At 39.9% G+C, this 27816-nt stretch overlaps 1 protein-coding gene and 1 non-coding gene across 2 annotated transcripts; one reads left to right on the top strand and one right to left on the bottom strand.

The window, feature by feature from the left end:
• Positions 1-25380, top strand: edar (ectodysplasin A receptor). Its single transcript, XM_007904448.2, has 11 exons — positions 1-51; positions 4333-4458; positions 11030-11211; positions 15933-16018; positions 18081-18167; positions 19406-19537; positions 19635-19709; positions 20955-21030; positions 22479-22638; positions 23862-23922; positions 24941-25380. Exons 1-11 carry the CDS (start codon positions 1-3, stop codon positions 25273-25275), a joined length of 1371 nt encoding a protein of 456 aa, XP_007902639.1. The 3' UTR covers positions 25276-25380.
• On the bottom strand, positions 3979-4050 carry trnaa-ggc. Its single transcript has one exon. It is a non-coding gene; the product is annotated as a tRNA-Ala (tRNA).
• Positions 25381-27816: the final 2436 nt, after the last annotated feature.

Below are 27816 nucleotides of genomic sequence, written 5' to 3'. Positions count from 1 at the left end.
ATGTTATATCATGGAGAATGCGTGTGGATTCATGTTTTTCCTTTTATGTTGGTAAGTGTACAGTGTAAAAACACTGGAATAACGTTGAAGCAATGACTTTGGCTGGGATGAAAACAAATAGTAATTGACAGCACAATAAACATACGCTTATGTAATTGTGCATTGTAAAGCATGAGTCATTTTGAAAATCTTCATTAATCAAAGGCAAGTGCTTCAAAAGTCCCTGATATCTTTAAGTCCTGCTGGAAACATTTTACAACAATTACTGTATTGTGAAAACAGAGACACAAAAATAACTTCATTCTTTTCTGTTTCGCTAAATGTTCACGTTATCCGTGTGTCAAATTGTTGCCACTATAGCCCAGTTATTGCTGTTATCATGTATTTTCCTTGCAAAAGTACAAAGAAAAAACAAAAAGCATTTTACAATCTGCACTTTCAAGAGGAAATGGGATTTCTTCAGCATTAAGAAGGGACATATTATATTCGTCTATCACTCTCTCCAAGTAGGGAATGTGAAATTTCCACCTATTAGTGGCACAAATATACGGAACTCTGTCTGCTTTGGGTGCTCACCCAAATAAAATTGGGAACTCACTTCATGCTGTTTATAGGACATTACTTGGTGAAAATTGGCTCCTGTGTTTGCTTACAAAATATAAAGCAACTAAACTTCCTTTGAAGCACTTTGAGATGTCGTCCCAATGTGAAAAATGCCATATCAAATGCAAGGGTTATTACTCTTAAGCATGGTGATGAGTTTCTACATGTGTCAGACATCCGGCTGACAAACACTCAGAGCCTCATTTTTACTTAGTGTTTTTTTGACATACCTAATCAAAAGGCAAAATGCATCTAAATAAAGAACTCCGACTTGCAAATACAGAACAAATTCTGTATTTGTGCCACAGTGTTTTTTTAACCTGTATGTCTTCTAAAACTTTTTTCTTTCCCACAATTTTCCAGGAATTTTTTTTTATCTGCGTCATGTTGGTGGTTTCAATCCTGTCATGAGAGATGAAAGATGAGGCATGTCAGCATTGTCACTCAGACGTACAATGACATTTTTGAAACATAAAGAACAATTATTAATAATAATCGTCGAAGAACGACCCAAAGCACCTCACAGATATATTGTGAAGTGTAGTGACTGTGTATTTGTCAGAGAACAATTACTTTGTCCACAAAATATAAAGTCAATTCAATTTACAGTATATTCTGTGAAGCGCTTTGAGACATCTCAAAGATGTGAAGGTATTATTATTACTTCCATAGTCCAATATTAAAATTACGCTGAATTGCAGAAAATCCTTTAGAAGTCTCAAAGCTCTTTGCTTTACAGTATAATCTGTGAATAGCTTTTAGATGTCTCAAAGATGTGATAAGGCGCTATTATTATAATTAATTTTATTTGGAAATTAGTTCTGTGAAATTCTGAATCAAGACTGAAACTAAAAATATTCCATAATTCTTTATATAGTCGTCACTTATATAAAGACTAGCTGTACCCATTGCAGAAAAGCTTGCAACCAAAGGATCCAATATGGAAGGCAGATTTCAGTGATACCACTCACAAATTATTTAACATGCCATAAACACTGTGTGTACACCCTAAGCAAAACTGCCATACATGTGTGATGAGCTTGTTTAGGTCATAGTTCATGAACGATAGGAGATTCCCCCAAAAATATCCCCATGACACTCGCCCATGGAAGACCTTTCTAATGAGGTATAAATCCTGGGGGGGGTTGGGATCAGGGGGTGGAGGGCAGGGAGGGTAGGGGTAGGGGTAGTGGTCAGTGGGTGACCAAAGGCGTGGTCGAAGAGGAGGTGCCTTGAAGGAGGCAAGGGAGGGATTAAGGGATGAGTTTCAAAGTGTGGGGGCAGAGAGGCTGAAGGCCTGACTGCCGATGGTGAAGCGGGCCAAGCGCGGGACGTGGAGCAGGCTGAGCGGGGGGAGAAAATAGGTTGGTATGTTAGCAGGTCACAGAGGTCGGGTGGGGCAAGGCTGTGGAATCCTTTGAAGGTGAGGACAAGGATTTCAAACTTTTGTCCTCTGGGGGATGGGGAGCCAGTGGAGCTGGGCGAGGGTGGGGATGATAGAATCACGGATGCAGGAGAGGATACGAGCTACAGAGTTCTGGATGATCTGCAGCTTGTGGAGGGAAGAGTTGGGGAGGCCAACAAGCAGGGAGTTGGCGTAGTTGAGCCTACATTTCATGAACGCGTGTATGAGGGTTTTGGTGACCTGAGGTAGTGGCAGAGTTGGGCGATGTTGTGGAGGTGGGGGAAGGCAGAGCAGGTCATAGCACGGATGTGGGGTAGAAAGGCCAGTTGAGGGTCAAACAAGACACCAAGGTTCTTGACTGACTCAGTCAGGTGGAGTATGCATCCTTGTATGGACTAATTGGCAATATAAACCCTGGCATGGACTGGTTGGGCCAAATGGCCTGTACATTTTTTGTAATCTTTGTAAATTCTATACAGTCTTAAATTTTAAGACTAAATAGTCTTACTGACGTAGACTAAGGTGGAATTGGGGGCTTCTGATGCTGTTTGTTTCTACAAATAAAGTGCTCTGCTGAACTACAATCCGTGAAGTTAGGGCCCTTTTTTATAAAAAGTTATCCAGGCTCCACCCACTCAGTGCTGCCACACCAGCCAGCAGTCTTTGGAAGATATTGAGGTATTGCTGACAGGAATTTCACCGTTCATACCAAAAATGATTGTCACACGATGAATACCACTCCAGCATGAGCCTACTTCTACGTCTGCTAGGATTGATGTCTGTGACCCCAGGCGAGTGCTTACCAAGGCCACACTTGTCTCGAGAATGTCTGATCGAACCAATGGAGTTCTATGTCAGCAGATGTCTAGGCGAGTGAGAACATAGCTCGAACTATTAATTCAGCAAACCACTGTTTGTTTGCCAAGGTCTCTTCTTTTAATACTGACATTTATTTATTTGTGGAAGTAGAGGGCAGGGAGAATGTGAAACAGTTAATAAGATCATATGAGAGATGAAGAAAGCCCTTTGGCACATTTTAGCTCATCCGAAATGGAACAAAGGATGACAGTATTGAGAATTTCAAGAGAGAATTATTAGCAATCCTCCAGGTAGAAATGAACATTCATCTCACAATTCTCTTTAAATCTTATTTTGTCGACCACACTTTTGATCACAATTTCCCCCTCCTCAATCCCTGTCCTCTCCCCCAGGTCGGGCCACAAATTAACTGTGTGAAGCACTTTGAGACATTCTTGCAATGTGAAAAGTGCTATGTAAGTATAAATTGTTGCTGTTTTCTTTTGTGCAGAAGGGCAGATGCAATTGCTTGCAAAAAATATTCACATCAAATGACAGGACTTATTTGTGAAGGGCTTTGAGACATTTTGATGTACTGAGGCATGATAAAAATGCACATTTTTCCTAAGTCCTGTAGCTTAGTGGTTAGAGCATTCGCCTCACAAGCAAGAGGACCTGGGTTTGATTCCATGCAGTGCAAAACATTGGGCAAGTTTCCTTACTACACATGCCTCTGTTTATGTAGCAGTAAGTAGGAACCCTGTTGTTAGTCGATTGGTGGATCACTTTTCTGGGGATAATAATTCTTTCAAAAAAAATTAATAATACTTTGGTTCCCTCAATCCACGACTGTTTGTGGGACACTGCTCTGTGCAATTGGCTGCTATGTTTCCCCCGCAAAATACAGTCAATTCATTTTACAGCATATTAATAATAATAATAATCCTTGAATTTGATATAGCGCTTTTCACGTCGGGAGGACGTCCCAAAGCGCTTCACAGAATATACTGTAAAGTGAATTGACTATATATTTGTGGGCGAACGCGGCAGCCAATTGCGCACAGCAATGTCCCCCAAACAGTCGTAGATTGAAAATGACCAATTTATTATTGTTTTGGGTTTTTGGAGGGATTATTATTAGGCGTGTGGTGTAAGGAAACATGCCCAAGGTTTCGCCCTGCCAGGAATTGAACCCAGGGCTCTCGCTTGCCAAGCGAGTGCTCTAACCACTGAGCTACAGGACTCATATTCATATTCTGTGAAGCGCTTTGAGATGTCATGAAGACGTGATAAAGTGCTATATCAAATGCAAAGATTATTATTATTACTTCCTTTAGAGAAGTTTAAGATGTTGATGGGGATTTGGGGTATGGCATTATATAGCAATGTTTAGAAAATAGGATGACTAGACATGCTACGCTTTCTGATCTGGTAATACAGGTGTGTATTTAAGTTAATGTTAACATTTTGAATATTAACCACAATTGGAAATGTCTTAACAATTGGTATGTGTCTTTTAATGTTAGGTTTCTTTGATGTCTTCAATCCGTGCCGACTATACTTTACAGTGTGGTGAAAATGAATACTTAAACCAGACCACAGGCATGTGCCAAGCATGTCCCCAGTGCCAGGCGGGTGAAGAACCTGTTTCAGTAAGTTTATTCTCTACAGACGAATTTCTAAACTCCTAATGCGAAGAATTACAATATTGCTAATTCTCAGAATGGTACCTGGAATAAACAGTTTCTCTTGCCGCGTGTACCACATTGATCTACATAGACATAGAAACAGGAATAAGCTATTCAGCCGCTCAAGCCTGTTCTGTCATTTTATAAGATCATGGCTGATCTATACCTGTAGTCCAGTTACCCGCCCTTGCCCCATATCCCTTAATACCCTGACGTAACAAATATTTATCTACCTCCATCTTGAAAATGGATCCAGCATCCACAGCCTTTTGGGAGAGAGTTCCAGATTTCCACTACCCTTTGGGTGAAAAACTCCCTCCTAATTTCATTCCTAAATGGCCTAGCTCTAATTTTCAGGTTATGCCCCCTTGTTCTCGATTCCCCCACCAGAGGAAATAGTTTCTCTGTATCTACCTATCAAATCCTTTTATTATTTTAAAATCCTCAATCAGATCACCCCTCAACCTTCTGAATTCAAGGGAATGAACAGAGACCTGATAATTTAACCCTTTAAACCCTTGTATCATTCTGGTGAATCTGCACTGCACCCCCTCCAGAGCCAATATATCCTTCCTGAGGTGCAGTGCCCAAAACTGAACACAGTACTCCAGATGCGGTCTGACCAAGGCTCTATATAGTTGAAGCAATATTTCCTCTCCTTTCTATTCCAGACTCCTTGAAATAAAGGCCAACATCCCATTAGCTTTTTTGATAACGTTTTGCATCTGTGAGCTTGTTTTTAGTGATTTGTGTTCGTGGATACTCAAATCTCTTTGCTCCTCCACAGTTCTTAGTTTCTCCCCTTTCAGAAAATATTCTGTTTTACTATTTTTGGATACAAAGTGGATGACCTCACACTTCCCCACATTGAATTCCATCTGCCACATTTTTGCCCATTCACTCAACCTATCTCAGTCTCATTGTTTCTTCCTGCTCCCATCTACACAATTTACTATGCCTCCTAACTTTGTGTCATCTGTAAATTTGGATATATTCCTTCATCCAAGTCATTTATATATATATGTATATATATGTATTATATATGGTGAAAAGCTGAGGCCCCAGTACAGACCTCTGGGGGACACCACTTGTCACATCCCACCAATCAGAGAATGTTTCCCTATCCCTACTCGTTGTTTCTTGCCTCCCAACCAATTACCAAGCCACATTACAAGGTTACCACCGATTCACATGCTTTTATTTTTGCTGATAACCACTTGTGCGGAACCTTATCAAATGCCTTCTGGAAGTACATGTGGTTGACATCCATAGACACTCTCGTATCCACCATGTTAGTGACCTCCTCAAAAAGTTCAATAAGATCCATCAGACATGACCTAGCCTTCACAAATCTCTCATTGATTAACTCATATTTGTCCAAGTACTCAGTCACCCTGATGAGAGTTTCCAGTAAGTTCCCCACAACTGAAGTTAAGATGACAGGTCTGCAGTTATCTGGTTTCTCCCTCTTTAAATAATACAGTGACATTTGCAATTCTCCAATCCAAGGGCACAATTTACAACAGGTTCAGGTCTCCTCAACACCTCTTGCAAGTCGGGCAGAAATGCTTGAGGAGCAAGAAGTTCTTTAAAACAATCCAACGTAGTAAAATGATACAAACTTCTCACATCACCCATCCTTCTTTCATCATGTCACATCAATAGCAGATGCAGATGACTGTTTGACCATGCCAACGATCACCTCCCTACTTAGTGTTCGGTATGATCTCTGTAAAGTGCTGTGGCACGCTGCTACCCTAAATGTGAAGTGCTATATAGATGCAAGTTGTTGTTATTGTAGAGAATGGGAAGTTGACCTTGCCAATCCTACTCTTTGGCTTGCCACAAGAACAACAACATCATGCATTGACATAGCTCCCTTCACGCAGGATAGTGTCTCGGAGTGCTGCACAGTGGCTGGGTTGATGCTGTGCAAGGGAGCATGGTGAGGAGGAGGTGACCTTCAGCGTGTTCGAAGGGGCAGGTCTAGAGATGGAATTTACAGATAAAGGTGAGGAGGAGGGATTGAGGCAGCGAGTTCCAGAGGTTGGAGGTCTGGTAGCTGCCGTGGTGTAATAATCCAGTTGACTTCTCCTTAAAAGTTCCTCAATCCTTTTGGGGAAATGCCCAAACTTCCTCTGAAAAATTCTACCCACAGAGTTTGGGAACTCAGAAACTGTGTTGCCTTTCAGATTCACAGCTGCAGCTTTTTAAGACTCACAATAAAATCACAATACTGTTCTTTTTACGATTCACTATTTGTGATCAAAATTGTTGTTTTTATGCAGGCTGTAAGCGATAACTTGCCAAATTTATTACCTAACTAGCTTGATTCATGTTACAATTAAATATAATTGCCCTCTGAGGTTGGAATAACTTAAATGATTTCCAGACCAGCGCTCTTTTATCACATTGCTATTTTAGCTTTTCTTGTTGCATGTTCATTAAGAGTTTCTTAAGTCTTAATAACAAAGTCTTAAGCAACACTAATCTGTCAGGTGTTCCAGTTAAATTTCCTGGCACTTACTTCAGCAAACAAATTAAAATGCAGTGATAATTTTTCTTTTGTAAGAACAAGAACCTCATTGTATACAGTTGGAAAAAGATGGTAAATAGTCAGGGCGTACCTCAGTGGTTTTGTGTTCTGTCTTACAAAATTAAGACTTACAACTGTTTTATCATAATACCCAATACTATGTAGATTTACAAAATTACATGTTGTGAGTTGTGATTAATTACCAATAATATTGATTCAACAGAGCATGAATTGTATAAGTGGATTTCAAAGCATTTAGGCATTCGTTGGCATCAAAATAGATTGTTTTCAATCCAAGCAAAACTAAACCTGTTTTTAAAATAAACTTTCATCTTTACAATGAAAAATCGCAACAATAATTCAGAAAACAAAATGAAAGCCATTATCTTTTGTTAAACAGTTGTCATTTTCTTCTGAGGGAACATGTGTTGGAATTGTGTGTAGTTTTCCAGTTTGTATCAAAGGTATTTAGCATTAAACATTTGCAGAAAGACATTTCTTCTTATTTGATGCAGCTGCATGCTTTTAGAAAGCAGTGGGAAATGGTTCTGTGCTTATTAGTTTAATAAATTAAAATTGGCAACAACTTCAGGTCGCATTTTAGTTCTTTACGGGCCCCATTTTATGTTGATTGCTAAAAATGGTAACTTTTTAGCTACCTCTTTAAAATGGAAATTCCCATTACAAAATCATAGAGATAAGATTGTTTCTTTTGTTGCAGCAAACAGAGTTAACCACACAGTGCCTTCGTAGACTGATAGACATTACAGCGTAGGGAGAAGCCATTCAGCCTATTAATCTTATAGTGCCACTAGCCCTTCCACTGGAGTTATTTACCATAATCTTAATTCACTGTTCATTCCTCATACTTTTTCATATTGTTCCTCTTCAAGTATTTACCCTATTCATTTTTAAAAGTTGTTATGGTACCAGCACCCTGGGATGTCTATCTGACATGAAGGGCACTATACAAGTGTAATTTGTTGTTGTTGTAGCCAAGGTGACAACACATTCTTTCTTCTAATAATCTTCTTGTGTCAAGATTGATAACCCTCTTGCATCACCTTCAAGGCACTCCACGGTCTTGCTCCCCCCTACCTCTCCGATCTCATAACTCCATATCAGCCTGTCCGCTCCCTCCGCTCGACGGATACCGTCCCCCACCATTGTCGGGAGAGCATTCAGAATCTTCGCCCCCACACTCTGGAACTGTATCCTGCAATCCCTCCGCCTCACCCCCTCTCTTGCCTCCTCCAAGTATCGTCTGGAGACCTTCTTCTTTAACTGTGCCTTCAGCTACCCTCCTTCCCTTCTGACTCCAACTCCCAGCTTAGGTCCAAAACCCATGATTGTCTAGCACCCTGGGAAGTCTTTCCGACGTGAAGGGCGCTATACAAGTGTAACTTTTTGTTGTGTGCAAGTTTCTTCCAACCTTACTATAGAAGCAATTGGATAGCTCATCCTAACAATAGATTGGGGAGTGAGGGGAAGGGTACTGTTCCTGACATTAGGAGTGACGTATATTGTTAAGGCAGAATAAAGGAAGCTTTCTTCTGCTTGTAGGATGTTATATCTGACCTAGTTGCACTTGGAGAACCCATTCGGTGTGAAGGGCACTATATAAATGCGAGTTGTTGTTGTTGGATCTTGACACTGGCTGTCCAAAGTGGGTTCCATTTCCTAGTAGTAACCCATCTTTATGATCAGAAAATGAAAGCTTGAGGAATTCAGGATTCCGTTCCTTTCTGCAAACTCCATTTATTATATACAATTTACGTAATTACAGCCTTTCACTTTGGGAGGACGTTTCAAAGCACACCATGGTGCTGGAAGGCCACCTGACCTAGGGGTGGGAGCCAACAGATGGAGAGGGAAAGAGGCCAAAAACATGTTTGAAGTTATATTTATATGAGCGTGATGCAGAGAATACTCAATGGGACATGATGATTTCTACTGCTTGTTGCGGATGGGTGGCCAAAGGTGAACGTTCTGCGTTGATCAAGGGTTGAAAAGTGAGGATTGATATGGAGTTTTGTTTATAAATTTTGGGGATCAGAAAATATTTATGCTGAACCTACCCTTAGAATATTAAATAGGTGGGTGGAATCAATGGAAAGGCTGTGGAAGGAATGGGTTTGATGATCTGAATAGCCTTGTCTTGTCCAGTGCTTACTTTTATTGTCATTGCACATTGCAGTATGTACTGAGTTACAGAGGTGGCAGGTTCAGCTGATTCCTGACTGTAGATCAGCTTATGCCACATTTTCAAAATTTGACCCTGAATCTTAGTCGTAAGATTGCGACAAGGACTTGGAAACAGCAAATCCTGGACATGCTAGAACCAACCCTATGGAAAACTCTGCATGGACGTTGATCGCAATGACTTCCACAAAATCACCATCTAAATGGATTCCAGAGTCAAGACTGCAGCATATCAGGAATTTTTTTTATTTACAATTCCTCTGGCAAACCTCTCAAGGAGATAGCTAGTGACGGGCAGGGATTTCCCTAGGAGAATGGAAATGAAAATCAATTGTGGTACATTCAGTCTGATTTGGATATTGTTAAGCATGGTGATACATTGCCACATGTGTCAGACACCCAAAAATACCACTTTTTTCTCTCAATTCAAGGTATAAAAAATCTAATAGTATGACAAACTTACCTCAATCTCTGAAAGAGCTTGGGATCCTGGTGGATTTTACTCCCTTTCCAGATTTTAGCTCAACTTCCAGACGCACATGATATTTTTGATATTTCCCTCACTGTGCTGTTCAGAATTGGATTCCTAGTTTATGCACAAAAGCAGACAGGATCAGGGTGGAGGCAGTGCATCTTACTTTTATTTAAGTTAGCAAGGAAGGTTAAATTAGGAATTTCCACCAACAATCCTCCAGTAATGTTTAGCATAGTGGTATTACATATTCCAGGCAGGGCGAAACCTTGGGCAAGTTTCCTTACTCCACACGCCTAATAATAATCCCTCCAAAACCAAAAACAATAATTAAATTGGTCATTTTCAATCTACGACTGTTTGTGGGACATTGCTGTGCGCAATTGGCTGCCGCGTTCGCCCACAAATATACAGTCAATTCACTTTACAGTGTGTTCTGTGAAGCGCTTTGGGACGTCCTCCTGACGTGAAAAGCGCTATATCAAATGCAAGGATTATTATTATTATTATTCCTCTAATTATGATGACAGTAAAACTCGCATAAATTTGATCTGTATAAATCATATATATAAATTGCAAAAGTCATACATCTGCCCAAATCCCATTCAAGAGTTTATATTCAATGCAAGTTTGACTTAACTCATACTTTGCATCAGTCTTATTAAATGTATGGTCCCAACTGATACAACTTATGTGAGGTTTGCTGTATCATAAATAAGAATTATAACAATCCTTACATTTGGTATCGCACATTTCATGCCAGGAGGGTGTCCCCAAGCATTTCATTCGATATACTGCAAAAGTAGAGTGCCTGTGTGCTTTGTGAGCGGTATATGTGGAGTCTTGTAGCTCACTGGTTAGAGCACTCGTTTTGCAAGCGAGAGACTTGGGTTCAATTCCCAGCAGGGTGAAACCTTGGGCAAGTTCCTTACTCCACACGCCTGATAATAATCCCTCAAAAAAACAATAATAAATTAGTTATTTCAATCCACGACTGTTTATGGGACACTGCTGTGCGCAATTGGCTGCCGCATTTTGCCCACAAATATACAGTCAATTCACTTTACAGTCTATTCTGTGAAGCATTTGAGACGTGAAAAGCGCTATATCAAATGCAAGGATTATTATTATTATAAAATGTAAAGAAAAAAAATCGACCCCATTGCCTCTGGATTTCCTAATCATCAGGACCACATAAGTAAAATGAGAGCATAATATATTTTTGCTGGTATCTGCATGGCAGTGCTGTACTTTCCCAGCTAGGATACTTCAACTGAGTAAAAAGCATCTTCAGACTTTCAGTACATGTACCTTTTGTGTTTCAGAACTGTGGCTATGGAATGAAGGAAGAATTCTATGGCTGCAATCCTTGCCAGAATGGAAAATTTTCAAAGGGTGTGTATCAGATCTGTAGAAGACACAGAGATTGTGAGGGTTTTTTTCGAGCCACTGTGCATATATCAGGCACTTCAGAAACTGATGCCGAATGCGGACCTTGTTTACCAGGGTAAGTGCTGTTGATTACCACTCTCTGCACATTCTGGGAGCAAAGTATTCCAAGCCAGAAAAAAATATTGGCTTTACTGTAGACTTCTGAGATTGATTAAAACAAGTAAGATCTGAAAATAGAGATCAAGCACAAATAGTTACTCCACAGTGGGACATGGAGCCATCTTACTGGAATTCTTGCTACCGTATCAGAAATAAGCATCATAGTCTATGCTAGTTAATGCTCCAGTGCACTGCTGGTGGAGCACTTCATTGTTGGAGGTGCTGCCCTTCAGATGAGATATCGAACCACATCAAATTCACTGTCTCCCTAGCCAAATACCTCAGGATTATTGTGGAGGGCAAAGACAACCCCAAGCTTCTCTTCTTGACTATGACAACAACAACAACAAATGTCAATAAAACCAAAGCTGTCCTATTTGGTCCTTACTAGCGCATTCTCATCTCTGCCCACCTCCTGCTCCTCCCCTTGTTTGCTGTCCAACCCCATCCTTGTAAAACACTTGAATGCGTTACCTTACATGAAGGGTGCTTTATAAATGCAAATTGTTCTTACCATTGACAATCAACCTCCTCATCTTCTGATTCCAACTCACTGAGCCAGTGTGCAATCTCTTAATTTTGTTCAACATTTATCTCTCCTTTAAGTCTTTCATCTGGTACTTGATCAAGTCTACTTTTTTCCCTCTCTGCAGTATCACCTCTCCATCCCTACCTTATCCATTGTAGTTGAAACCCTCATTCATGCCTTTGTCACCTCCAGACTTGGTTTCTCCAATGTTCTTCTCTTTGGCCTTCCACTCATCCAGTGGTCCATTCCAAGCAATTGCTTAGCTTTTATGTCTGTTCCTTCATCAAGCAGTGATTAAGGCAGTAGTACACAAGTGACAATATGACTTTATTTATATTTTGCTGTTTGCAACTGAAAACTACCGCCATCCATTTGGCCTTCACCACATCTGTGGTCTGGCACTGACTCCAATACCACTAACCACAAGCGGTTCCTATGTTTCTCATTCGAGTTGCATGTACTGGTTATTATCCTTTGGAGACGTTTTCGAAAACAAGAAAAATGTATCACACAAGAAAAAAACAGATTTTATTCCCAGTTTCACCCAACAGTCCACCTTGGCGATGGTATCCATATGTTTATTTTTTCAAGATTGTTAGTTGAAACTACTTGTGCCAGGACCAGAAAAATGAATCTTGTATTGGATGTAACATTATCATAGTTCTAGTTGTAAACTCTATGGAAATTGTTCAAATCACAGTCTCGGGTACTACTTTTATTGCAGTGTGAAAATTGGCTGCCACTTTCGGCCACAATAGTCTTAAAGGCAGTGAAGGAACAAAGAGATCTGGGGGTTCATATAAGTAAATCTTTGAAGGTAGCAGGACAGGTAGATAAAGCTGCAAAAGAAGCATACGGGATACTCGGCTTTATAAATAGGGGCATAGAATACAAAAGTCAGGAAGTTATGATGAACCTTTATAAAACACTGGTGAGGCCTCAGCTAGAGTACTGCGTTCTGGGCACCACACTTTAGGAAGGATGTCAAGGTATTCGAGAAGGTGCAAAGGATATTTACCAGGATGGTACCAGGAATGAGGAACTTCAGTTATCAGGAGAGACTAGAAAAGCTAGGATTATTCTCCTTGGAGCAGAGAAGATTAAGAGCAGACTTGATACACGTTTTCAAAATTATGAAGGGATTCGATAGGGTGAACAAGGAAAAACTGTTTCCACTGGTGGGTGGGTCGGTTACCCAAAGACACCGATTTAAAATAGTTGTTAAAAGAAACAGAGGGGGGGTGAGGAGAATTTTTTTCAGACAGCGAGTTGTTCGAATCTGGAATGCATTGCCTGAAGGGGTGGTGGAAGCCGATTCAATAACAACGTTTAAGAGAGAAGTGGATAATTATTTGGGGAGGACAAGTTTGCAGAGCTATGGGGAGAGAGCAGGGGAGTGGGATTGAGTTGATTAGCACTTTTCAAAGAGCCGGCACAGACACGATGGGCCAAATGGCCTCCTGCTGTGTTGTATAATTCTATGATTCTATGAATAGTCTACTCAGTTCTATATCCTGTGAAGCGCTATGGGACTTCCTCACAATGTGAAAGGTGCTATTCAGAATGTAAAGATTATTTATTAATTATTGGTACACTGGAGGCTATAACATGGGATGAAATCATTAAGCACTTAAAGCAGTATAGCCAATATAGAACACTAACAAGTCAGGTTTTGTTTGACCAACTCGCTAGCATTCTCTGAAGAAATAACAGATTGGCTGGTTAAAGAGTGGATTTCATTTGGTTTGAGTTTGAGACAATAATGGCAGAAGACTTTTGCAACAACACAATTTACATTTGTATTGTGCCTTTCACATTGGGATGATGTCTCAAAGCACTTTAGGCAACTGACTAAGAGCCAGAAATGGAGAGGGAGTGGGAACCCTGTGTTTTGAAGGTGGAAGAGGATAAGGTTGTGAGATTCCGCCATGCAGTTCCAGAGATTGGGGTCAGAATGCCTGAAGGCTTGCCCACTAATGGATGGTCTGCTGTTTGTGTAGGTGAAAGAGCTGGAGAGTCCGGAGAGTAGGGCATTCAAGTACCAAATACTGTGGGTGATGAAGGCAATTAGGGTCTCAAAGGATTAGGGTCTCGCTAGCCTGTGGAGAGAAGCAGACAATGCTATGGAAACACGGGTGAAGGGAATGCAGAGCGAGCCCAGATGTAAGGTTTAAAGGTAGATGTGGGGGGGGTGGGGGGTGGTGGTGTGACGATTGTCAAGCATAACACTGCATCTCACTGGCTCCATGAGATGATGAGCACCCATGCAGATCAATGTGGTCAGCACTGGAAGTGAGAAGATGAGAGCCAAGCAGTCTTCTCAACATTGAGCTGTAGAAAGCTAGGATTCATCCAGGACTTGAATCCAGATGATCAAGGAAAGAATCCTGAGGGATGCCACTGGTGATATAGATTTATAAACATCCTGGCTGAATGCCATTTCTTCCTTATCAGGAAATTATGCAGAAAATTAGTTGTTAACCTGAAGATAAATTCTTAGTCTGAACTAATGTTGACTTCATCTGGGATTCTTTTGTCAGCCAGACATGAGGAAACCCATCACCACACTTAAGCGTATCCAAACCAAACTGATAGTTCCATGCTCCCATTGTACATGACGTTCCAAAGATGTTTACTGGAAAGGAATGTACCCTGGACAGACACATCCTGTTTTCCTAACTCTGGAAACTATTAAACTGACACTAATGCTCAAAGCAATGACGTGGGGTTTAAATCCACAACCTTCTGACTCGGAAGTGAAAGTGCTACCACTTGAGCCAAACTGACACACACACATTAAGGATTATGGGAAAAGAGTTTCAGGGGAATTCATTAGAAAACAGTGATTTAGAAAATATCAGATGCAGTGGCACAGACACAATGGGCCAAATTTCCATCCTTTTGTTTCTCTGTTGATATCCCCTCAGGCCTCTGGCACTGTCCATGCATCTCTGATTTAATTGCTGACCTGATTATTTTTTAACAAAACCTTCTATTCAGTCAAATGCTAATACAATTGAATGTCTTCAGGAATCTTTTACACAGCTTTAATTATCATCAGAACATTACCACTTTCATTTGGCTCCACAGGGAAAATGACAGTAGAACCTCTTGTTATCCAGAAACCGCAGGACTGGACAATGCCCATAACCTTATAACTTTGAAGTCTCAGTAGTGTGCATTGTTTTCCATGAACCTCTTTTTGATGTTAAATCTGGAGTCTAATACATCCTGACTAAACATAACATTGTGATAATTATAATGCATGATAAAGTTACAGTTTTTTTGAGTGACAAACTGTTCTTGTTCTTTAACATGAGTAGAAGCTTATTCATTTGCAACCAACAACACTTGGATTGTTCCCTGGGCGCTTGCTTTGCACTGTTGTAGGATTATATTTTCAACCAGACTAAAGGAACCCAACAATGAAGTGCAATTAAATTACTTTGTTTTGAAAATTATAAATATAGCATTTTAAAAGCACTCACAACGGGGCCATAATACGTGGTATTCGTAACTAGGATTTCTAAAATATTCAGAGATATAGCATCCTGATGGCAACCTCGCGAGAGTCCTAACTCAGATTAAAAAGTACATTAAGAAATTGTGGAAATTTAGCCCCATGGATTAATTTTGTGTATTGTTGTTACTACCTTCTGTTTACGCTTAAATAATAATAATAATAATAATAATCGTTGCATTTGATATAGCGCCTTAATCTTTTATAGGACATCTCAAAGCACTTCACAGGATATATTGTGGATATATATATATAAAGGATATAAGTGGATTGAGATACTGTATTTTGTGGGCAAATATGGCAGCCAGTTTGCGCAGTGTTGCACAAGGAGCCATGGAGTGAACTACAAATACAGTATATGAAACAAAAACATTTGCTCCAATTTGGACAGTGTTTTGAAAAATTTACCCATTTGATAAATTCATATTTTCCAAGTTGGAATGAAACTGAGGATGAATGAAAACAATTTTGCCTTGGCTGAACATGATGCAGATTAAATGTGTAAGATTCAGAAAACCGCTTTAATAATCTTGGTATATTAAACATTGCCTTGTGTTCCAATAATCCACTGTGCTACTGCTTTATTTTCAGTATGTTTTTGCTAACTTGCAGGTCTTTTTATTCACAGTTATTATATACTGGATAACAAATCAAGGAATACCTACACAATGGTTTGCCATTCTTGTTCATTGGCACCTCCTAACACAAAGGAATGTGAGTAACTTTCAGGAATACAAGTGGTTTCTTTTGAGTCATTTTCTTTTGTGGCAGTCGTTGGTGGATTAATCTACCAATGGGATCCCGAGGTAGAAAAATTCATGTTGTAGCCTTAAGAGTATTATTACAGTAAAGTCCTGATAACTAGTCACTCCAAGGGAAAAAGGCTGAGTGACGAGTTATCCAGAGTGGCGAGTTGGGCATATGTATAAATACATAAATAAATGCGGCCAGGATAATGACAGAATGATGCCTTAAGTATTAGTGACAATTCAAGAAAGGGTTGAGTTATCAGGAATTTACTGTATTAAAATCTAAGATGGTGTGGAATGTGAAAAACAGTCTTCATTTTCCACAGCTCTTTTGGGGTATCTCAGTAAATCAACATCAAATTTAAGACCATTTTCCAGACTTCAATTTTATGTCCTTGGTTTTAAGACTAAAAATCATGAGGAATTTCTAGGGTGTGGTCTTGAAATGAAGCCAGAGTGAAGGGTTCATTTCGTTCTGACGAATTCAACCTACTATTCTCCACGGGAACGGTGAGTGGGGAGGATTTGGGGGGATAGTGAGGAGTCATGTGGGATCTCCTTGGAACTGAGCTGGCAACTTAATCAAGTCAACTTAGGGTTAGGGTTAGTGGTGGACTTTGTGGTCCAGTTCCTGACCCAGTTCTTGTTCAGGCGGGTCTGCAGTATTCCAGGACATTGCTGATGACACCCCAATCAGCCTGGTTCATCAGCAGTGCTTGAAGGGGCAGACCAATCACAGGAGCAGGGACTCTTCCCACTCCCCAGTCCTAAATTGGTAAGGTGGGTCTTAGCTGGATAAGAGGCGGGAAGCTTGCCAGACATCGCTCTCAATGGCAAGCTATATGCTTTTAGCTAGTTAAACTCCAGCCATACCCCAATACACACTTTGGCTGACACGAAGCATGGGGTGGGAGTTGAGGGGCATGGGGAAGGGAAAGTGCGTATTAGGGTATGGAATAAATACTCTAATACTTTGAGGAACTAAGTAAGCAGGGTGCATCCCTTCAGAGAGAATGCATGTTCCATTTCAGACACAAGGAAATTGACATGTGGAGGTGGCAAACTTATGTAGAACTTTCAGTTTGGTGATGGTTTTTCACATGTGTTCAGACACCAGGCTAAATGATCAACAGAGATTTTTGGCAATTTCAATCTGGTCAGCAAAGATCTATTTACTTCCAGTTTATTACTATTATCCCATTCGAGGACCCGAGTTTGTTTCCTGGGCAGGATGAAACCGTAGTCAAGTTTCCTTTTTCCACAGGCCTCTGTTTACCGAGCAGTAAGTAGGAATTTGGTTGTTAGTCAATTGGTGGATCGCTTTCCAGGGTAATAATCCCTCAAAAACATTTGGTCACTCAATCCATGACTGTTTGTGGGACACTGCTGTGCGCATTTGGCTGCCAATTGCGCACACAAATTGCACAGTCAATCTACTTTACAATATATTCCGTGAAGTGCTTTGAGACATCTCAATGACGTGATAAGGCGCTGTATCAATGTAAGGATTATTTTTACCTTTCATGTCCCTTCACAGGATAGAGCAAATTGATGTAACTGTGTGTTTTGTGGGCAAGCAGAGCAGCCAAATAGTTCACAGTAATATGCCACAAACAGCCATGGAGTGAATGACCAATTTTATTTGGAGGATTGTTAGCCAGGACAACGGTAGAAACTACCTTCTCTTTTTGAATCTTTAACATCCACCTGTGTAGTCAGATAGGGCCTGGGTTTAATCCGAAGGACGGCACCTCTAACAATGTAGCACACCCCCACTGCATTGGAGTGTCAGTTTAGATTATGTTGAATTACAAGTCCTGACATGGGACTCAACCCCATAACCTTCTGACTCAGAGGCAAGAGTGCTACCAACTGAGTCAAGTTAACAAAGTTAAGATGTTGATATAATTTCCTATTTAGGTTTTATTATCGCACAGTGACTGCAAAACAAACCCCCCAAAATATAAAAGTGTTTTTTGTCATTAAGTGGTATTAAACGTACTGACAACTAGGTTATTGTTCAACAGGTATAAGCAGAACAACACCTGCGAGTGTATCAAGTGGCACTATAGACACCATCGCAGATTCTCCCGTGTTACTTGAAACACACAAAGGTATGTCAATGTTGCTTGACATGGACATTTCAGTGCAATGTAGAATAAAACGCTTGGAACTTATTACTTTTGTTTTATGTACATTATGGTTTTGATGCCAGGAAGAGTTGTTGAGGCCAGGAAACTGGACTCATTCATGAAACAATCTGTTGTAACAATGGGAAGATCGTAGGGTTGGCATCTCAGAAGGATTAGATCAGAAGGGTCGAAGGGCCTTCTTCACACAGACCTATCTTCAGAGTCTGACACTCAGTCATTGAAATTACTGGGCTATTCTATTTCAAGTCCTGCTAACAATTGAGAAGCAGTTTGTAACTGGATACCATAGGTTGATTATGGCCTTAGAAATGTCACACATTCCGAACAAATAACTCCTATTGCACTACTATTGTCACTACATGTTGCCTACAAATACATTGTCACCACACTTTCCAGTAAATCTGTGCAGTGCTTTGAGACGCCCTCCTGAGATGAAAGCACGATGTCAAATGCAAGGATTATTATTTAATTTAATTTATTGTGACTATCTTGGCAAATATGTTGCAATAGCAGGATTACTACTGCACAATAAATACATCATCATCAGAAGTGTAAAACTAAACTGTCTCATGACGGTTTAATCCCAGCTCACGTTCCTGTTTTAGTGGGTGAACAATCCAACACTTGGTGAATTCTGCTCCACAAGAGCTAACATTGAAGGATCAAAAAGTGACGTCACTATGAATTCTTGGCTGCCACAAGCCAGTTAGTCCTGTGGTAACTTTTATGACACCTCCTGCTTAAAAGCCAAAAAGCCAGAGGGATTGTGAGGCCCTGCTCTCGTATTCATACTGAAAATCAAGATCAAGAAAGTTTTTGCCCTTCTGCTTCATGGGAGGTTTGTGTCCTCCCTGAGCTCTCCTTAGGACACCTGCGTTACAGTGTGACAAATGCACCTCCCCAGTCAAACTCCCCACATTTGCCACTGTCTTAGTTTCATCCTGTCAACAGATTTGCTCACTGTGGCATTGGGTCTAATATTCAACGATTCATTCAAAAGAAGAACTATTAATAGTGCAAATATTTTTAAATCTTATAAGTCTACCATTTAAGATGCTGTGAGGATATTGTATATTCCAATTACCAGAGGCTGAAGTGTGCAAAATAATGTCAGGACAAGAGAATGCTAACATTTAATTATTAAAGTAAATGCACAATTAAATGTGTACCTTAATTTCCAACCTTCTGCTTCTCCTCAGCAGATCATGGCAGACAAGGTCACCTCGGCACTGCATTGATAATTGCGATGTCCACTATATTTATAATGGCTGTAGCAATTGTCTTAAATGTCCTCTTCTACATTTTGAAGGCAAATAAGTCTTCAAACCAGAGTGAGTATAGTTCCAGATATTTCACTCATGAAAGGAATGTTTTTTCAGAACTGTTTCTATTTGAGCAGAACCTCAGTGCATTGTGTCTGTGATTCAGCTTGTTGCAGTGGTCACTCAGTGAAGAACGTTGAAGACCAAATCAATAAACAGGAAGACAAGAAGGAAGTGCAAGGTAAAACCTAGTCTGATGTTAACCTCCACAAAATATACAGTCAATTCATTTTACAGTATATCCTGTGAAGCGCTTTGAGATGTCGCAACGATGCGATAAGGCGCTATATCAAATGTAAGGATTATTATCATATCAACTTTACATTTATGACTTTCTCAAAACAATCCAATCTCCCACAAATACAAAAGCATCCCAACACACGCTTGCAGGAAAGATCCGCTTCTCCCCCCAACCACCCTTGGCCGACACCCCCAGCTGGGGTATCAAGTCAGTATTGTTAAGTATTTGGGGATGTCCTCCCAACATGAAAGGTGTTGTATAAATATAAATTTGTATTGTATTGTAAATCTGGACCCAGGAGGAATTTAGTATTGGAACAAATTAGAGTGAAGCTTAATAAAGTAATTCAGGTTTATTGTACAGGCCCTGATGAAATCTTGAGATTGAGGTGAATTGTGTTAAATGGCATCTGGACATATTCTTGTTCCTGTATATCAATAAAATCCCAAGATAGCTGGATTTCTCACAGGTTTGTATCGAAAACTGAGTCATGGCAATAAGCTGGTTGCTGTACCTGTGTTACACCTCTATCCTAAACTGACATTTAGAGGGACACTTGTGTAACACTGGTCCTTTTTATTAAGTGAAGGCAATGTTTGTAAGCCTATCCAGAGTGCCATAGAACACGCTGGTAAAATTGTCCACTCAGTTCAATACCTGACCTTAGATGTTCAGGGATGTGCTGATGTCTCTTTGCGGGACCCACTGAACAAATTTTGGAGCTGGAGCATGGACAGCAATGAGGAGGATCTGCATTAGACAAAGGAGGATGACTGATTTATACAATAGAATTACTGGTTCCTTTAATCAGCCAAACCATCAGCAAACAACATAGCAATTGCAGCAAGGCTGTTTCCAGGAAAGGAAATACTGTAGTACCGGTACTCCAGAGGTGTATAGAGGTGTACAATATACAACAGTTATACAGACTCAGTATCTCACTGTTATTAACTCATTCATTGCTGAATATAAGAGGAACTGTACTTTTTAGCAGGAGTTACTGGATTGTGATTCAAAATGTGAATCCATTGCCGATTTTGTTCCTCACTACCCTCACGGGGTAATGTATAATTAAACAGGGAGTCTCTGAAATACAAGTAAATGCTTACTTATGAAAAAGCATTGATTCCTAATGGGGCCCCTTTAAGGCTTTGATTTGAGTGGTATTCTTTCTTTTTCTTCCAGAAAATGTTGTAATATTCTCTGAGAAAGATGAATTTGAAAAGGAACTGAAGGCAGTGCCAGCTAAAACAGTGAAAAAGTAAGTCAACCGGCAATTCATTATGTTGTCACTATTCATTACAGTCATTGCTAACCTAGAAGTGTACATTAATGTAATGTGCAACACCAGAACATTTCTATGGTACTTTTATGGAAGACAATTCTGTTCTTAAAAATAGATTTTTTGTTTCCATCTGAATGCCCTGTGTTATAAATGCAGATTTAGTAAATGTTATAAGAGCTCTCTATGGATTTGGTAGAGTTTTGGCCATCCTACCTTGAAAAGAACATTAAGAATTCAGACAATAGCAAAGAGAATGGTTCTGGGACTTTAGGACTTTAAGTTATCAGAAAATAATAATTTAGTTACTTAATGTTTGATTGTTTGCAGGAGTCTGTTTCACTGCTATAATTTGTTTGGGGTTCAGATATTCAAGGCATTTGCAATTTGATATAAGCTTTTCGGTGTTTTTTTTTCACAGAGTAAAATTGCAGCCATATCATTCCCTATTGGGTGTCTATTTTGTATACTTCGCATCTACTTTTAGCCCAAATTTCTCTGTAGTTGCCTTAAGAAATGACCAGTTGTGTGGCGATTATATAATGACAATCTCAGACCCAGTTAACTTTAAATGATTCCTTCCTCCCCTCTATCCCACTACCCTGAAACAAATTTAAAGCTGTAATTCAGACTACAGTGGAGTCTTGTAGCTTAGTGGTTAGAGCACTCGCCTCGTAAGAGAGAGGTCCTGGGTTCGATTCCCAGACAGTGCGAAGCGTTGAGCAAGTTTCCTTACCTAGCGGTAAACAGGAACACAGATGTTAGTCGATTGGCAGATTGCTTTTCTGAGGTAATAATCCAATCAATCAATCAATTCACGTCTTTTTGTGGGAAAAATGCTGTGCACAATTGGCTGCCATGTTTTGCCCACAAAATATTTAGTCAATTTACTTTACAGTGTATTGTGTGAAGCACTTTGGGATGTCTCAAAGAAGTCATAAGGTGCTACATCAAATGTAAGGATTATTATTATTATTAGTTCCTTCAAAAAGAACAACAACTTGTATTTATATAGTGCCCTTCATTATAGTGCCATTTCACCCACAAAATATACAATCAATTCACTTTATGTTATATTCTGTGAAGCGATTTTAGACATCTTAAAGATGTGATTCGGTACTATATGAAATGCAAGGATTATTACTATTACTACCCCGGGTATTCACGCAGGGTAGAGTCTTGGAGTGCTTAAAGAATATTGGAGTGTGTAGAAATTGATACAGACTGAGGTGAACAAATGCTCCATGGTACACAAAGATTTGGGTGTCAGGAAGGGGAGGGGGCAGAAATATTGTCTGTGGAGGACAGAATTACATCCCAGGAGATTGGGTTGGGCCAAGTTCAGCATGGCATTTGGAGAAAACGGGATTGATGGATCGAATCTTGAAATGTGCAAATTAAGAATTTTACTACATGTGTCTTTCCAGTGAAAATGACGCCTCCTCAGAAAATGAGCAACTTTTGAGTCGGAGCATGGACAGCGATGAGGAAGCTGCGTTAGACAAGCGAGGGATAACTGATTTATGCCTCTTGTCACTGGTCCCTTTAACGAGAGACAAACCATCAGCAAACAACAGAACAACTGGGGTAAGGCTATTTCCTGGAAATACTCAGGGCCAGAGAAATAATAGTCAGTACTCCAGATAGATGTATATGGGTATGTCAACTCATACATTGATAAATATGACACAAGTTTTGTTTCAGCTCCAGATCATTGAGAACTCCATATCTCATATCTTTTCCCTTATTCGGGAAAACTCCATAGACCATCACCTTGCCCCTGCCTTCCAGAACCCTCTCCCTTAAATCCCTGTGCTTATCCGCTTTCAAAACCATTCCAACAACCTATAGTCAACTCCCTCCTATCCCATCCCAGTAGGACTCCTACTCTTGTTCTATGTGAAACCTTTAAATCATGTTCCTATATAAAAAGCGCTATGTAAGTGTATGTGCCTGTAGTGAGACACCTGATAAGTTATTCTCTGGTTGTTGCTAGTTTTACCTTTGGCCGTGTGAGCCTAAATTGTGAGTGACCAGCCATCTTCTCCCCCTCCCCTAGCTCGGGCTACAGTCAGCTGTGTGACTTGCTTTCAGTGTCCTCCTGATGTAAAAGAGGTATAAAGTGCAACATTTACAACTACAATTCACAGTGCTTATTACTATTTGCAACTTCTAGTTCGTGATTATCTTTTGGATAAAAAGTTAAACCACGGTCCTGCCTGCCCTTTCGGTGGGCGTAAAAGATCCCATGCCCCTATTCGAAATGAGAAGGGAGTTTCTCTCTCCCAGTGTCCTAGCCAACAAACCCCCAAATAAAATTGGTCACTCACTCCATGGCTGTTTGTGGGGCACTAATGTGCACAAACTGGCTGTCACATTTTGTCCACAAAATACGCAGTCATCCACTTTACAGGATATCCTGTGAAGCGCTTTGAGACGTCACGATGATGTGATAAGGCGTCATATCAAATACAAGAATTATGATTATTATTATTGGAGCCGGTATTTTGCTTTTGGGTCATTTTTATCTGACAAAAGATTCAAAGCTCCAAAAGAAGTTGGAAAGCAAAATACTGATTGCAAACAATGATAAAAAATCCTTGCATTGATATACTATATAGTGTTCAAACTTCTCAAAGCACCTCACAGAGTTTTCAGTAGAGTGTAGCAAACATGGCAGCCAATTTGTGCACAGCAATGTCCCACAAACAGTCATTAAGTGAAATGACCAAATGCAACAATTGTTATTATTACATTTATTTTTTAATAACTTGGCAAGCGGATCAAGGTGGATTCTGTTACTTTTGCAGACACAGAGCCGAAGGGAAAAGATTCTTGAACTGTGCAAGAAGATGTGCAGCGTTACAGAAGGTAACATCGGTCCATCTGCAATCTATTGTTTGAAAATTATTTCCTGAAGTCATTGTGTTAACTTTGAGCGTAAAAAAATAAAAATAAGTGGAGAGAGAACAATATTCGTACAATTGAGTTTGTTTCTAATTGGGTTTAAAACATTAGCTGTAATTTATTTGCTGATAATTACTCATTGACTGTCGTCTTTTATCTAAATTATATTTCACTTTCATGCACCTTTGATGATTTCAATAATGTGTTCACATTCAAAAAGTCACGTAAAATGCTTTTTCTCAATTGACTAAAGCTTTACAGTTGTCACAATAAAGTTGAAATAACGGCCACCCTGTTAGTCACTCAAAGCAAACTCTTTTTGCTCCCTCTCTTTTCGGCAGTTATTGTATTGTTCAGCAGATTCACTTATTGTAGGGTGAGTTGGGATGGGAAGCTCTTTTGCCCTGAATTCAACACCTTAGGGGACCTTGGAAAGAACTGGAGAACATTTAATGTCTGAGGTAATCAGAGAACCGAAGATGATATATCTTTTGAGTTCTAAAGAGTTTGTTTCAACGCAGCAAGTTATTATGATCTGGAATGCACTGCCTGAAAGGGTGGAGGAAACAGATTTGATAGCCTTCGAAAGGGAATTCGATAGGTACTTGAAAAGAAAAATATTGCAAGGCTATGTGGTAAGAGCGGGGCAGTGAGATTATTTGCATAGCTCTTTTAAAGAGTCAGCACAGGCACGAAGGGCCGAATAGCCTCCCTTCTGCCCTGTATGATTCTAATAATAATAATCCTTGCATTTGATATAGCGCTTTTCACATCTTCTAGACGTCCCAAAGCGCTTTACAGAATATACTGTAAAGTGAATTGACTGTATATTTGTGGGCGAACACAGCAGCCAATTGCGCACAGCAATGTCCCACAAACAGTCATGGATTGAAAATGACCAATTTATTATTGTTTTGTTTTTTGGAGGGATTATTATTAGGCATTATTCTATGATTCTAATAGATGAAAATACAATTTGCAGGGCTCAGCCCTACAGAGCTGCCTTTTGACTGCCTGGAGAAAACCAGCAGGATGTTGAGCTCCACCTACAGCACGGACAAAGCTTTTGTGAAAACATGGCGTCATCTGGCGGAGAGCTTTGGATTGAAGAGGGACGAAATTGGTGGAATGACTGATGGAATGCAACTTTTTGACCGCATAAGTACTGCAGGTTACAGCATCCCTGACCTGCTGACCCGGCTGGTGCACATCGAAAGAATGGACGCTGTGGAAGCCTTGTGTACGGACATTCTGGAGTGGACACAAGTTGCATCCAGAGCCAATCCTGCTGTGTTATCCAAAGGTCAGAGCTTGTAGTCACGGGGTAGGGAATGCAGCATGAAGAAGCATTGATCGTGGGCTAAAAATAAAACACTGTTTCTTGGGCTGTCTTATAATTGCCTAAGATGACAAAGATCACAAAGCGAAAGGCAATAGTAAATTACCATAAGAATGTTTTGCATTCAAGACCCTTAATTCCAATTGAAGACCCCAGCTTCATGGTGCATTTTGTTAATGTTTGCTTCAAGGAGTTATTGCACAGGCGCAACATTTAAAAATACACTACCATATATACAAGCCAGCATTATCGAGCACTTGCAAATGCAGAAACCTCCACACCCCTCCCTCCAAGGCTGTTCTTTTAGTGGTGGATTCAAGACAGAATGTGTGTTTGTCTCCCGAAAAATAGACAGGAACATTCTCGCACTTTAGATGTGCACAATAGAGATGTTGCTTGGACCTTCACATGCCCTTCCTTTTTGTAAAGATATAAAGAATAATCAGGCCCTAACACAAACAGGAATTGCTATCCAATGACATTCCTGTGGAAAGCAAGGTCATTCCCTACACTGTAGGAAAAGATTAAGAAGGAAAAGGCGCAGGGAAATGAAGAATGTTTACTGACTGTTGGAGAAGGGTCTCATTTTAATCTGCAGTGCACGATATGAGGTGTAAGTAGTAGCAAACCAGCCTCAATATCTAGTGTCCTGCTCAGAGGTCTCATAGCAATTTGAGTGTGAAACAAAAGCTGAGGATTTCTTTTATTTCATTATTTTTTGCATTAATATATGATTGCATGAAGTTATTATTTTAAAGTAATTGATATAGAGTGAGATGAACACAGAGTGAGGCATGTGTTTGAAATATGTGAACTTTATCACTGAAATGTGGACAGCGCCAGCTATCAAATGGGGATGATTCACTTTCACAGCTTTCATTATGCAGCACTTGAACAAACTGCTGCTCCTAAATCATGACAGATACACACAAACACCAGCAGCAGCAGGGATGGATTAACCAATAAACCGAGTAAACCATGGTTTAGGGCCCCGAGGTCCGAGGGGGCCCCAAGGGTTGAGAGTGTCTTGAAGACTGAGGGTGTCCTGAGGGCTGAGGGGCCCGGGGTAATTATTGACACCTTTACCTCCCGCTCAGCCCCACTGCCGGTCAGTCTCCTCAATGAGGCAGTGCATAGACCGTGGAGAAGACAGCTGGGAGGTAAAGACCCGAGCACAATTTAACACTAAGTTTTGATCATGTTTACAACTATGAAAGTCACGGAAGAAAGTATTTTAAAAGGTATTGTTGCATATTTTGCGTACATAGTTTAAAGGGCCCCCAAATGTGATCTGTTTTCGGGCCTTAAAATCCCTTAATCTGGCTCTGAACACCAGAGAAATACGTCAGACTTCACAGGATTCCCTAATAAGAAGTTAAAATTCTGGGTGATCAGCAGGAGCCCCGCTTCAGAAGTAGATTGAAACAGTTTAGCTTGATCACAACAACAACTTGCATTTATATAGTGACCTTCACACCGGATGGCGTCTTGGAGCACTTATGTAAAGAATTCCATATAAAAGAAATAATAGTTACACAAACCAAATTCCTTATTAAGTAAAACTGCGAAGTAACACCACAGATTTTAATTTTAAATCTTCAGAACATGCCCTAGTTGTTACTATGTGAGTTGCAGCCACGATGTTAATATAATTTTATTATCTGCCTTTACAGCCTTTAAATATTGCCTTTAATTATGATTTAAGCACTAAAGGCCCAAATGTCCACCTCCATCTGTAAGACTATTTTTGTCTTTAAAATTTAAGTTGTTGCAGAATGGTAGAAAATTCCTAAATTCAATCTTTGTTTGAATATAAATGCAAGTTGTTGTTTTTGTTGTTGTTGAAGCTGGTTTTCTAGTTCTTGAAAATAATCGGCACCTGAAATAAGGACTTAATTGAAGAATTTTTCGCCATTCTGCAACAGCTTAAATGTTAAAAGACAAAATGATCTTACAGGCTGACACTCGGTGGAATTTTGGGCCTTGAAAATTTGAGAGTTTATCTTTGACCAGGATTGCAACTATAACATTTAACATATCCTTCACTGAGATATTGTATATCTTCTATTGTAATCTGCCTTTATTTCCACAAATCTTTTCAGTCAGAAAGACCAACCAGTATTACTATAGTTTCACTTATTGTCAGTATGTTTTAGAAAGACATTGAAATATTGCTTTTGAAATTTACTGAGCTAGTCTCCTGTAGACTGCATGACAGGATATATTTACAGGAACGTAGGATTTATAGAACCAGAGAGGGCCACTGTGCGGTAATTCTAGTCGGTCCCAAAATAAAAACAATTATTGCATATTATTTTTTTCTCGTATTCCTCAATCATAGGCTCGTCCAGTCGTCTTTGTGTATTTTAAGCACATTTTCTCCCCTATAATTTAATGTTGTGTAATTTATTAAAATGTACATAAAATTATGAAACTGTATTGAATAACAGCAAGTACAAATAAACCTTCATTTGCATTTACTTTGGTCTGAAAACCTAGGGTCCCTAGTTGCCAGATAT

This window comes from Callorhinchus milii, unplaced genomic scaffold (genome assembly GCF_018977255.1).
Source record: "Callorhinchus milii isolate IMCB2004 unplaced genomic scaffold, IMCB_Cmil_1.0 Scaffold4, whole genome shotgun sequence".
NCBI classification, from domain to species: Eukaryota; Metazoa; Chordata; class Chondrichthyes; order Chimaeriformes; family Callorhinchidae; genus Callorhinchus; species Callorhinchus milii.
This window is presented reverse-complemented; position numbering and strand designations above follow the sequence as displayed.